The 13,428-nt window shown below is 34.2% G+C and overlaps 2 protein-coding genes across 3 annotated transcripts in view; one reads left to right on the top strand and one right to left on the bottom strand.

The window, feature by feature from the left end:
* The window catches only part of LOC131851546 (netrin-B-like), a 247,031-nt gene that overhangs the window by 151,449 nt on the left and 82,154 nt on the right, over nt 1-13,428 (bottom strand). The window lies entirely within an intron of this gene.
* Nucleotides 11,672-12,070, top strand: LOC131851548 (bombyxin A-1 homolog). The gene has a single exon (XM_059202057.1). It carries the CDS (start codon nt 11,689-11,691, stop codon nt 11,995-11,997), a length of 309 nt encoding a protein of 102 aa, XP_059058040.1. The 5' UTR covers nt 11,672-11,688; the 3' UTR covers nt 11,998-12,070.

The raw sequence follows: 13,428 nt of genomic DNA, 5'->3' as shown, positions 1-13,428 counted from the left end.
CCTATATGTATTAGCAAATTGATCCTCAAATGAAATCAAAAATTATTTATTCATGTAGAGCGTTTTAACCGCTTATGAACGTAAATTTTTCGTATCCATATTTTTTTCCTACCGTCCAGTTCAGAATACAGATTCAATTGAGAAGAACTGGCAAGAAACTCTACTCATTATTTTTAATAGCCTTTTTTTTTACACAATCACCACAAGTAGCTATATATTAAAAAATATTTAAACATATTCTAAACCGTTCACTTTGACTTCCCGCTATAAACACATATCAATATTTAAAAAATAAACGCATCTAATACCTATTATAAGAAAAAATATTGTTATAAATATTAACACATACGTTACTACACTACATGGGCACAATTTCAGCAAACTTTTTTTTAACATCTTTGCCTTAATTAATATGTAAATTAAAAAAAAGATTGCATTTAAATAGTAAAATTCCAAATTTGAAATTCAAAATGAAAACACAGTCTAAACTGTGTATATTTTGGTTTCCCGCAAATATAAAGATTGCAAATTCGAAATTCAAAAGTTCACATTCTGAACTATTTATTATACTTTAGTTTCCCGCCAAACACAACAATTCCAAGTTCAAACTGAAAACACAAGCTAAACTATGTATTTTAGTTTCCCGCAAATATAAAGATTCCAAATTCGAAATTCAAATTCTGAACTATTTATACTAGTTTCCCGCGAAACACAATAATACATAGACAATATATGGAACTTTCAAATTAAGAATGTACATAGGCTGTCGCCCATTACGTGGACCATCACACAACTGCATAATTTGTACGAAGCAGTCACGAAAGATGACTTTTAATAGGCGGATGATGGGATCTATGACTTAACCTGTAGTTAATACGTTCATGTTGGGAAAATTGAACATATAACCGATTGATGTTTGGAAATATTTTTATTTATTTATTTATTAATTTAAGTGTACAGTTTGATGCAGTCCTAACCCTCAAACTAGCGTGAGCTGTATATCAGGAGTCAGTTCCTTCTCAAAACAAGGATAACAATTTTAATGTACATGTAGACATAAACGTAATTAATATTTTATACAATTTAGTCAGTGTGTGTCTGTGCATTTATGTGTGTGTGTGTGTGTGTATGTGTGTGTATTATAGTGTGTAGTATATTACATATATATACACTATATTTGTTCCTTATTATATAAATATGAGATTTTATTGAATATTATTTTTATCAAAATATGATAATTTTTATTATGCTACCTGGTAATACACACATTTTTGAGCCTTTTGTTGAAACGATGAACCTACTTATGATGGTAATGCTTTACAATTCTTGCTCTGTTCACTAATATAAGATCAATAACGTCTGTGGGATGGAACGTGGGTAGTTAGTAATATTTTTTTTAATAGTTTGAAAACATGGTAGCACATATATTTGGTAGTTTGTATTCGCAAATATTTTAAATTCGAAATGTAAAGTTCTAACATTTGTTTACAAAAACAATACGCAAGTTTCCTGCTCATTCTTATAGTGCTAAAACAGCGTTCCCGAGGATTGTTACAATAAAAAAAATTAAGTTTATTATATTTGACGGCTTCGGTGTTCTGGCGGTTCAGCTTTACTTCCGATGGTCACGGGTTCGATTCCTCGCATGGTGCATACATTTGTATTCTTGAGTATGATTGTTTATATCGGTCTGGGTGTATTCTATGTAATTTCTATCAATCAATCAACCAATGTATATTATTTATGTATTTACAAAAAAAAAACTAAATATTTATATCAGTTGTATAGTACCCATAAAGCACGCTCTGCTTCTTGAGTATGATTGTTTATATCGGTCTGGGTGTATTCTATGTAATTTCTATCAATCAATCAACCAATGTATATTATGTATGTATTTACAAAAAAAACTAAATATTTATATCAGTTGTATAGTACCCATAAAGCACACTCTGCTTACCATAGGACTAGATGGCGCTGTGTTAATTGTCCAGAGTTCTTTATTTATTCTATTTTATTCTAGTAGATATTTTCAAAAGCAACATACAATTTAGGATCGCTCGTAAAACCGTTTAGATGGCGTATCATTCAACAATGCTGTATAATTAAATTATTTATTTCAATAAATGTTATCTACGCATTATCTGGGAGTTAATGCGTTAACTTAACCAACAATGGTATCCACTTAACATTCAGTTATCGTTCGTTAGATCTCGTGATAGAGTAATTAAATAGGGGCCATTAATTAGTTCATTATGTCTACAAAATTTTAATCCAAATTAAATATAGCTGTTTGGATTGCCGACGCTTTGTTTCCTGTGCCGTACTTGATTGAAGAAATAAAATAAGAAAGAAAGAAAGACATTTATTGACAACCATTATTGATAATAAATATACATTTACACATTTGATGTCAGAGAGTTTGAAGAGTAATCGTCTATCATGGTATGGACATGTAATGCGTAAGAACGAGGATAATATTTTAAGAAAGGTGTTACAAATGAATGTGGATGGTTATAAGGGCAGAGGAAGGCCAAAAAAGAGATGGATGGACTGTGTGAAAGATGATATGGTAAGAAAGGAAGTAAATAACGCGATGACTGCGAACAGGGATGAATGGAAGCGAAAAACATATTACGCCGACCACAAATAAATGGGATAAGGAAGAAGCAGATGATGATGATGATACATTTACACATTTGACATAGGTATATGTGTATGTATATGTATGTATGTATAAATATCTATATATGTATGCACACATACACATATACATATATATATATATACATACACACACACACACATATGTAAAATAGAAAATCAATCATAACAAGATATTTTATTAATATTATAAACGCGAAAGTTTGTGAGTATGGATGGATGTTTGTGTTTCTTTCACACAAAAAATTAATTTAAAAAAAAAAGGTATTTTGATGAAATTATAAAGCTGAAGAGTTATAATATTAGTATAGATGTGTTATTCTGATGTAGCTATATTACTGTAAAGTTTCATCAAAATCCCTTCAGTAGTTTTTGCGTGAAAGAGTAACAAACTTCCATTGTAACATTTTTCAGTGATGCTTCGCTTCTATTGGTCGTAGCGTAATGTTATATAGCTTAAAGCCTTCCTCGACAAATGGACTATCCAACACAAAATATTATGTTATGTTTATAATATATATAAATATGTATGTATGTATTATCATGTATATGTATGATCTTATATCTATTTAATATAATTACATTTAATTTCTTAAAACTAAACCGCCTTCGAGTAGCACTCCCTAAGGTTGGCTGGTAGAGAATGCTATTAGCATTAAGCCCGCCTATTGTACAAAATCAATAAAGTTTAAAAAAAAAAAATAAAAAAAAAAAAAAAGAGAGAGTTTAGTGCGTTCTTGTTTGAACATCATCACGTCATCAGTAAAAAATGTTGCAAAAACGGGGAAAATTATTCATATTTCAGGGCTTCTGGATGAACGAGATCACGTGCACAGCTAGAAGGCTATAGTTGTCATGCGAGTGAAACAGCGGGTATAGTTAGTATGTAATAATTTAGATTAAATAAAATTTTGACCTGACCGTAATGTGTTAGCAACGAAGGTTTAGACTGGACACAGGCGGGACGGTTATTGATAGTCGGTTAACAAGCATGTCTGCCGAGGTTTACACTCCTCTTACAGATATTTACAATAGCCATAAAATGTACAAGTTACGAGCCATTCCTCTGCATCGTCTCTACTCGTACATACTGTCTTGCGTTGTGAGGATAGCCGCTTGGGTTTTATATAAAATAATAAAGACGGACGAGCACCGGAAACGGACGACAACATTAGGAAAATAATCTAAGCACAGAGTACAAAATAATAAAATAACTTTTTCTAAATATTAAGTATTTGAATACTCTAACACATACGTTGGAGTTCTGTAGGCAAATTGTAACGAAGAAAAGGTAAAAAATAAAAATAACGCTGGATAATTCACACATCGCTGTCCAGTTCCAAGCCAAAAGTGTTGTGTTATGAATCATTATATAGTATAAAATAAAGTCGCTGCCGCTGACTGTCCCTATGTATGCTTAAATCTTTAAAACTACGCAACGGATTTTGTAGCGGTTTTTTTCAATAGATAGAGTGGTTCAAGAGGAATGTTTATATATACATATATACATGTACACCCGTGTATATATAAGCCAGGGCTACTAAATCTTTAAAACTACGCAACGAATTTTGTAGCGGTTTTTTTCAATAGATAGAGTGGTTCAAGAGGAAGGTTTATATATATAATACATGTACACCCGTGCGAAGCCGGGGCGAGTAGCTGGTAATATATGATCTAGAAAAAACCAAACCAAAATCTTTGAACGGAATGCGAAGCGCGGAGCAATCATAGAGATCAGATTTGGACTCTTTGTAATGATACTCTTCCGAAACCGCTTTATAGATCGAGACCAAAATTTCATATGGCCTCCATTGTTTACCACTTAAAAAAATCCGATCTGTCAAGGTTGAGTTTTTAAGACTAAACACGCTCCGCTCTACATATGACCTGGTAAACTACACACCGGTAACAAACCTAGTCAGTGATGTAGATAATAATAATAATAATCTCAGGACAATTCACACAGTGCCATCTAGACTCTAGACCCAAGTTAAGCTAGCTAGAGCTTGTGTTACGGGTACTAGATAACTGATACATATACATAGATTTTTTTTTTGTAAATACATACATATTACACATAGAAAACACCTAGACCGATACAAACAATCATACTCATGGATACAAATGTTAGTGCCGTGCGAGGAATCGAACCCGCGACCATCGGTCGTAAAGCGGTGTGCTTGACCGCTAGACCACCGAGGTCGTCAAGATGTAATGGACAGACGCTTACGATATGTATATTACATATTTTTTTTATTCAGCAAGGGGCCCCTTAAACCTACACCCGGGTCACAAGCCTCGGGGACTGCTCGCAGTTTCCCTCTGCCACTCGATGGACCCAGCAATCGCATGGTGAATCCATGGAATGCATTCCATAGAAGAAGAAACCTCATGCACGGGTCATACATTAAGCGTGTACTACTTTCTTTTATTTAATTACTAGCTTTTACCCGCGGCTTCGCTCGCATTGAATCCATTAAATAACTTCATTACTGGCTGCTAGATCGCGCTGAAGTAGCAAAATGTTGATATTTTGATTCTTTTGTTTTTTTTTTAATTTTGTTTTTTTTTAATAAAACGTATCCTATGTTCATTTTATACGACGAAGAACATGTGTACAAAATTTCATCATGATCGGTTCAGTGCATTTTACGTGAAAGCGGAACAAACATCTCTACTTTTACATTTATAATATTAGTAAGGATGTTAATTTGTTTTTATAATTATTTTGTTATTCAATAGTAACCCTAACCCTATAGGCTAAAAACTATCACAACATTTCCTATTTGATACATAATTTATACGTTTACACGGGCCATAACTAGGTAGTTACAACCTACTATAATTTTGTGTTATAAAAAGATAGGCCCGGACCAAACATGGAGAGGTGTTTATACCATAGAGTTGCCAACCATTCAGTTTTCCCAGGACATGTCCTAGTTTTAGTAGTGTCGTGGGACGTCCTGAATAATTTTTATTTATATTGTACTTATATTGTTAATTATTGAGGATGCCTCAGGACGCTAAAAAAACTAGGACATCTCCTGGCCGTCCTGAATAGTTTTTATTTATTCTAATACTTTTATTCTTAACTATTCAAGACGTCCCAGGACGTTAAAAAAACTAGGACATCTCCTGGGACGTCCTGAATAGTTTTTATTTATTCTAATACTTTTATTGTTAACTATTCAGGACGCCTCAGGACGCTAAAAACACTAGGACATCTCCTGGGACGTCCTGAATAGTTTTTATTTATTCTAATACTTTTATTGTTAACTATTCAGGACGCCTCAGGACGCTAAAAAAGCTAGGACATCTCCTGGGACGTCCTGAATAGTGATTATTTATTCTAATACTTTTATTGTTAACTATTTAAGACGTCCCAGGACGCTAAAAAAACTAGGACATCTCCTGGGACGTCCTGAATACTTTTTATTTATTCTAATACTTTTATTGTTAACTATTCAGGACGCCTCAGGACGCTAAAAAAGCTAGGACATCTCCTGGGACGTCCTGAATAGTGATTATTTATTCTAATACTTTTATTGTTAACTATTTAAGACGTCCCAGGACGCTAAAAAAACTAGGACATCTCCTGGGACGTCCTGAATACTTTTTATTTATTCTAATACTTTTATTGTTAACTATTCAGGACGCCTCAGGACGCTAAAAAAACTAGGACATCTCCTGGGACGTCCTGAATACTTTTTATTTATTCTAATACTTTTATTGTTAACTATTCAAGACGTCCCAGGACGCTAAAAAAACCTAGGACATCTCCTGGGACGTCCTGAATAGTTTTTATTTATTCTAATACCTATATTGTTAATTATTGAGGACGCCTCAGGGCGCTAAAAAAACTAGGACATCTCCTGGGACGTCCTGAATAGTTTTTATTTATTCTAATACTTATATTGTTAATTATTGAGGACGCCTCAGGACGCTAAAAAAACTAGGACATCTCCTGGGACGTCCTGAATAGTGATTATTTATTCTAATACTTTTATTGTTAACTATTCAAGACGTCCCAGGACGCTAAAAAAACTAGGACATCTCCTGGGACGTCCTGAATACTTTTTATTTATTCTAATACTTTTATTGTTAACTATTCAAGACGTCCCAGGACGCTAAAAAAACTAGGACATCTCCTGGGACGTCCTGAATAGTTTTTAAGGAGCGTCCTAGGTTAATCTTGAAAATCGGTTTAAATATATCATTTTATTGTAATACTTTTATTATTGTAATACACAATAATTTAACTATTACTCTGTCCTGTTTTTGAACTAAACTGTCCTGGTTTTTCAAACATCAATCCTGTTTTTTTTTAATTTGAAGTTGGCAACCCTATTATAGCATCATTAAATTGGAATATATTGTGTTCATTATAAACGGACACAAGTCCTATATTTTAGTACCATTTTAATACGAATTGGAAGATGATATGATATTGGAATTTGAATATGTTAAGAATAAAAATATATAATATTAGCTACGTCCGCTGTTTCACCGCATGAAATTTATAGCTATATCACTGTAAAGTTTCATCAACATCTGTTTAGTATTTTTTGCGTGAAAGATTAACAAACATCCATCTATCTATTATACTTGTTATGTATATAATGTTATAGTATAATTAAGCCTATATGTGTGTATTAAGATACAACTAAATATTTACAAACTTTCGCGTTCATAATATTAGTAAAATATAGGCAATAATTTCAGTATATGATCTTTAAAGATGAGTGTGTTCCCAAACACTCATTTTTAACTATAAGATTAATTTAAAAAAAAATGTTTCAAAAAGTTTAAAAAAATACAAGATTAATAATATTTTATTATTTTATATAGGAACAAAACAGTCAATACATATACAAGTAATCATTAACAAATTATTAATCAAAAAGATCAAACTCGAAACTTAAACTAAACAAATAATTAATCATTTCAAAACTTCTTGATAGGATATAAATCTGTACATCTTAGTATATAGTCTGTTGAATTTGTATTTGTGGGTATGTGTGTAAATATATATGTGTGTGTGAGTATCTAGTTGTGTGTTTAAATAAGTCGTGCAATTGGAAGATGATAATAAATAATGGTTAATTTAAGTAAAAAACATACTAAATACCAGTTCCCACGACTTTGTTAGCGTAAAATAGTGACCTTGACCAAATAATAAAAAAAATATTTAGTAATCTAACCCAATAAAAAAGTTTCATCGTTCTATACAACTCTATAAACAACCTAAAAAAAAGCTTCAAACTTTTAGCTTTAAAAATGATGATACATCCATACAACCTTACATCTCCCCTTTCAACCCCTTACAACCCTTTTTCTTTATTTATATTTTTTCAACAGTTAACATTGTCAGTTTCACACGCACAATGCCAACAAATTCTCTGCTTTGCTCTATATTCCTTAATATGAACATATTACAGACACGTCCCCATCATTCCTGACAATATAAAGAAAGTAGTATTATAAAAGTTACGCACAGTACGTGCTCAGGAAGACATTCTCCTGCTCCTGGATGGAAGGTCGTAACTGAGATAACTACTAAAGCTACTCAACTCTACTGGATATAGTGGCAACACGTGCATTAATAACACGGATGTAACACCACACAGAAGCTTAGTTAGTTTTATTTCGTACTATTCTAATGCATGTGCGTTTACAGCTTCACCGAAAGATAGAAGGAAACCGAAATTCGATTCAAAATATCTTTATTCATGTAGGTCTATTGCAGACTCTTATGATATGTCAAATCTAAGATTTCGAGATGAGAAGAACTGACAAAAACGCAGCTCGTATTCTTTTCAAATATATATTGTACATGTTTACAATAGTACAGATTCATTTTTAAATTCAGATTTGGGAGAATAGAGTGACCGCCAGCATATGCTATTGCAAAAGCAAAAAGTGTAATCAGTGTTCGTAACCTGAACAGACCAGTCCCCACGAGTGGGATGGTAAAAAAGGTGGTGCTACATTACCATAACATCAAATAAACTTTTTTTCGGACTATTCTAATGCTGTTGGCCGCGGCTGGTCTTAACAATTAAACCGAACGTTATGGGTCAAGTGCAGATGGCACTCCAAATCCGCGGAAGGATTTATGGAGCAGCTGAAAGCCTCCCAAGTTAGGGGGCGAGTGCAGATGGCACTCCAAATCCGTGGAAGGATTTATGGAGCAGCTGAAAGCCTCCCACGTTAGGGGGCGAGTGCAGATGGCACTCCAAATCCGTGGAAGGATTTATGGAGCAGCTGAAAGCCTCCCAAGTTAGGGGGCGAGTGCAGATGGCACTCCAAATCCGTGGAAGGATTTATGGAGCAGCTGAAAGCCTCCCAAGTTAGGGGGCGAGTGCAGATGGCACTCCAAATCCGCGGAAGGATTTATGGAGCTGCTGAAAGCCTCCCACGTTAGGGGGCGAGTGCAGATGGCACTCCAAACCCGCGGAAGGATTTATGGAGCAGCTGAAGGCCTCCCTGACAGAAACGACTTAAGCTTGAGGGAACCACTAGAGTACCGAACCTCGGCTCTGGCCGTCGTAATTCCTATGCCGGTATCAAATAGATGGGAGATCGATCTGAAGTAAGGTAGAAAGAATGGAGACAATAATGTAATAGCAGTTTTAATTATTTTTTTTTTAATTATTCAAAATGCTTAATACCATTTCTTCTGAAAACTATAGCCAAGAAATTTAGATGTAGTTTCTTTCAAATCTGTAACGTTACAAGTTAGCACAACTTTTCCTTTACGGAGATAGACTAAAATATCGTCTGCCCTCAAACTCAGCTATTTGAAACGTCAAGCTGCTTGCTTTGTAAACTGTCTTTTGGCTGTAGAGTAAGAAAAGACTATAAAATTACAGGATAAAAAGCATGACATCTTAGTTCACTGGAATGGCAACGCATCAGCGGTAATACGAGTCCGTAGTGCGGCGATGGTTAACACTTACCATCAAATGGACTATTAGACACTTGTCTCTTGACACTTGGCACTGATACTCCAGACAATAATATCAGTCCATCACTATCAATAAAAAAAAAATACTGTGCTGAGTCTCTATGCACATGAAGCACAATATGGTGGCGGTTAAACAGTTTACCTTCTGTATCCCTTGTTTTAGACCCTGTTATTTATTACTCAAACGATTGCATAATCTAGAACCTAATCCAGAGTGTATTAGGTTTCAATCCACCAGTTTTTCCCGACGTGATTGCCTAAACTTGATTAGAAAGTAGATCTAATTAGACTATGTCTAGCTAGCACGTTTTTCCTTACTTGTTCTTGATTTAGTCAGTCTGATTTTCACACCACATTTTTTGCATAGTTCATTAATTTGTTTGATTTGTTTTGATTAGTTTTCACACCGCACTTTTTACATAGTTCATTTATTTGCATACTTTCAAATGCATCACTTATTTATTTATGTAACAGTAAAACGAAGAAAGTTGACGGGGTTCCTGATCAAAACTGGTAACTATCATCTATATTAACAATACTATGGATATTACTATTCATATGTTACCTGAGAACTATGGTGTTTTGCCCCCGTAACATATTATAATGGAACCTTCTTCCCACTTTATATAGGGTCGGCTCTCTTAACTTTGCGGCGACAGGACAATCTGTCCTGGGTTGTCGGGTCGGGCAATTCTTCCCTATCGATGAGATTTGTCATACTGGTCCATCAGTTAGCTGGAGGACATCCTCTACCTCTTTTATGTTCAGTTAGTACAGCTTTTTGGACCGCATATTTCTCGTCTCCTCGCATTACATGGCCATACCATCTGAATCCAAATCATTAGAAAAACTCACCGAAAGCCTTCTCGGCTTTCGGTCTCGGTGAGTTTTTCTGTTGTTGGAGCCGATTTAAACAACAACAATATATTAGAATAGAATATAATAGAAAATTCTTTATTCAAATAAATTTATATTGAAGCATTTTTAAATAGTCATTACCTTTTTTTAATCTACTGCTTATTAGGAAAGTAGTCTCAACACAAGAAGAACGAGCAAGAAACTTGCGTGTTTCTCTTTTGAATAATTTAGTTGTAACTTTACATTTTTAAGTTAATATCAATTTATTAATTTCATTGCCATATAACTCAGCCCTGCTGAACACAATTACAATGGCACTTAATCTCTCTTCCCTTTAAGTCTCTTTTTACATACTCCTTCTTTATTTTGCTGAATTTAGTTACACATTTAGTCACATCGTCTATGCTTTATGTTAGTATATATCGAACATCTCATGACATGTCATATTTAGAAAATGTAGTGTCTTGTTGGTTAAATTCCTATATAGCTCTACCTGATAAAAGGATTTCTGATCTGTAAATGTGGTAATATAATTCATTAAAAAAAATTAAAAATAATCATCAGACAACGAACACACGATGGAATAACAATGCTAATAGCAATATGTAATTCTGTAAATAATACAAGTAAATCAGAACATCTGAAAAGAATGTATTATTACATAGTATAAAACAAAGTCGCTGTCGCTGTCTGTCCGTCCCTATGTATGCTTAAATCTTTAAAACTACGCAACGGATTTTAAAGCGGTTTTTAATAGATAGAGTGATTAATGAGGAAGGTTTACATATATAATACATGTACACCCGTGCGATGCCGGGGCGAGTAGCTAGTAAAGATATAATAATAAAAAATTAACGCCATTACAAGTACACGAATTGGTTACGCGTACAAAAAACAAATACGCACGCAGTTCTATTTATAATAACATCCTTATAGAATATTGTAATTTATGAGTAGTAAACAGTAGGCATCAATGACCCAGACATGTCTGAAGAGCAGACATGTCTGGCGCGTTTCAGCTCGAATGCTCAGCCAAGTATCAATGTTGCGCACATGTCGTGGTCACATTCACTTCTCATTAGGATAATATATCCACCTCCCAGACATACTATTGAATATTAATGAAAAACCCCGTATAAAACTGGGAAGATGAGAATTCCAAAACCATTCCTTCCCTGTATTTCATACAATAACGAACGACCATGAAGTTCCAAAGCGTCGTGTTAATCGCCTTGTTTGCAGTGGCGTCTTTTGTATCTGGAGAGACCCCAAGGCAGTTCTACTGCGGGCGACGGCTGGCTACCACATTAGCGTACATTTGCGATGGAGACATCGCAGTGAAGAGGTCGGGGCCATATATTTCTCTGCCGGAGTACAATGGTGAGTTCGTGTGGCCCTGGATCAGTTCGAGAGGGGCCAGGGCCCTGAACGCCGCCAGGGGTAAGCGGGGGGTCGCGTCGGAGTGTTGTGATAAACCGTGCTCCATGGAGGAACTGCTCACGTACTGTTAAGAGGAATTGTTGGCCTGGTATTGAATTGGTTTTAGGATGGGTTGATGGAGGATGAAATAAATTGGTTTGTTGAGATTTTAGTAGTGTTTCATTTGTGTATTCCTATATATAGCACAGTAAATAAAATATATAAATATACGAGGCATATTTAAATTAATTTTTATTATTTCATTAACTAAATACGTGCACCCATTAAAGAAAATTTTCAATAAATAGTAATAAGTAGGTTAAGTCAAAATTTTATTAACTTCCCACGCAAGATGTTAATGTTTTCAATCTGCATATAGGTATATAATATGTATATAGGTATGTCTCTCATACCATATCTCTTTTCTGTTAATAAATCTCAGTGCTTATTGTACCTATTGAAAAACTAGTTTCCTAGTTTTTCGAAAACGAATTTCTTACTAATAGTATAAAATATATTATATTTATATAACTTAATTATATATTACATAAATATTGTTTAGTTATTTATACAATACTAGATACTCGACCCGGCTTCGCACGGGTGTACATGTATTATACATATACTCTTGAATCACTCTATTTTAAAAAACCGCTTCAGAATCCGTACGTAGTTTTAAAGATTTAAGGGCAGGATAGGGACGTACAGACAGCGACAGCGACTTTGTTTTATACTATGTAATGATGATGATAATGATTGTCTCAATTTTTCGCAATGTCTCTCCTATAACATTTTGTATATCTACCTAGAAGTTAACTGGTAGAGAATGCTATATGACATTAAGCTTGCCTTTTGAACACGTTTTATTTTACAATAAGTAATTTAAAATATATCACCAAGTCAAACATTAAATTTCATATACATGTTCTACCGTTATCGTTAATTCTGGTTATTTCTAATCAATTCGCTTGAATGAGGACTAACTAATTTTTCAAAAAATTTTTTTTTTAATCTTAGACTAATTTTGGGGTTTTTGTTTTTAGACATGTCAACCTCATTATAGCAAACTAATCGGAACAATTCTTAAAAATAACAAACAATTGCCAACTGTGAGGGATCCATTTATTAAGCTGCTTTTATCAGCGCACACAAGCGCAGAGCAACATCCGTAGTATGAGCATGTAGTATGCTCTGAATAGTACCCACATCAAATTTGTTGATTTTAAAATCCTTAATAAATAGTTCCCTCTCTACTCTATTCTTCTAAATTCATTCCCTTTCTAGCATCCTACACTGGTGCCCCGACTATCAGCGCAGGCATTTGCACAATTTCATATAAAAACTATTTTCTAAGTATTCAAATCTCCTGACCTCATCTGGCCTTTACAGCTTCACCGAATGATAGAGGGCGAGTGCAGATAGCACTCCAAACCCGTGGAAAGACTTATAGAGCGGCTGAAGGCCAACTCCTACTTAATGGATACGACTTTAGTCTGAGGGCACCGATAGGGGTTCAAACTTAA

Source organism: Achroia grisella, unplaced genomic scaffold (assembly GCF_030625045.1).
Source record: "Achroia grisella isolate CSIRO2021 unplaced genomic scaffold, CSIRO_AGI_Agris_v1 utg784, whole genome shotgun sequence".
In the NCBI taxonomy this organism is placed as follows: Eukaryota; Metazoa; Arthropoda; class Insecta; order Lepidoptera; family Pyralidae; genus Achroia; species Achroia grisella.
Note: the sequence above shows the minus strand (reverse complement) of the source record. Positions and strands in the feature narration are given on the sequence as shown.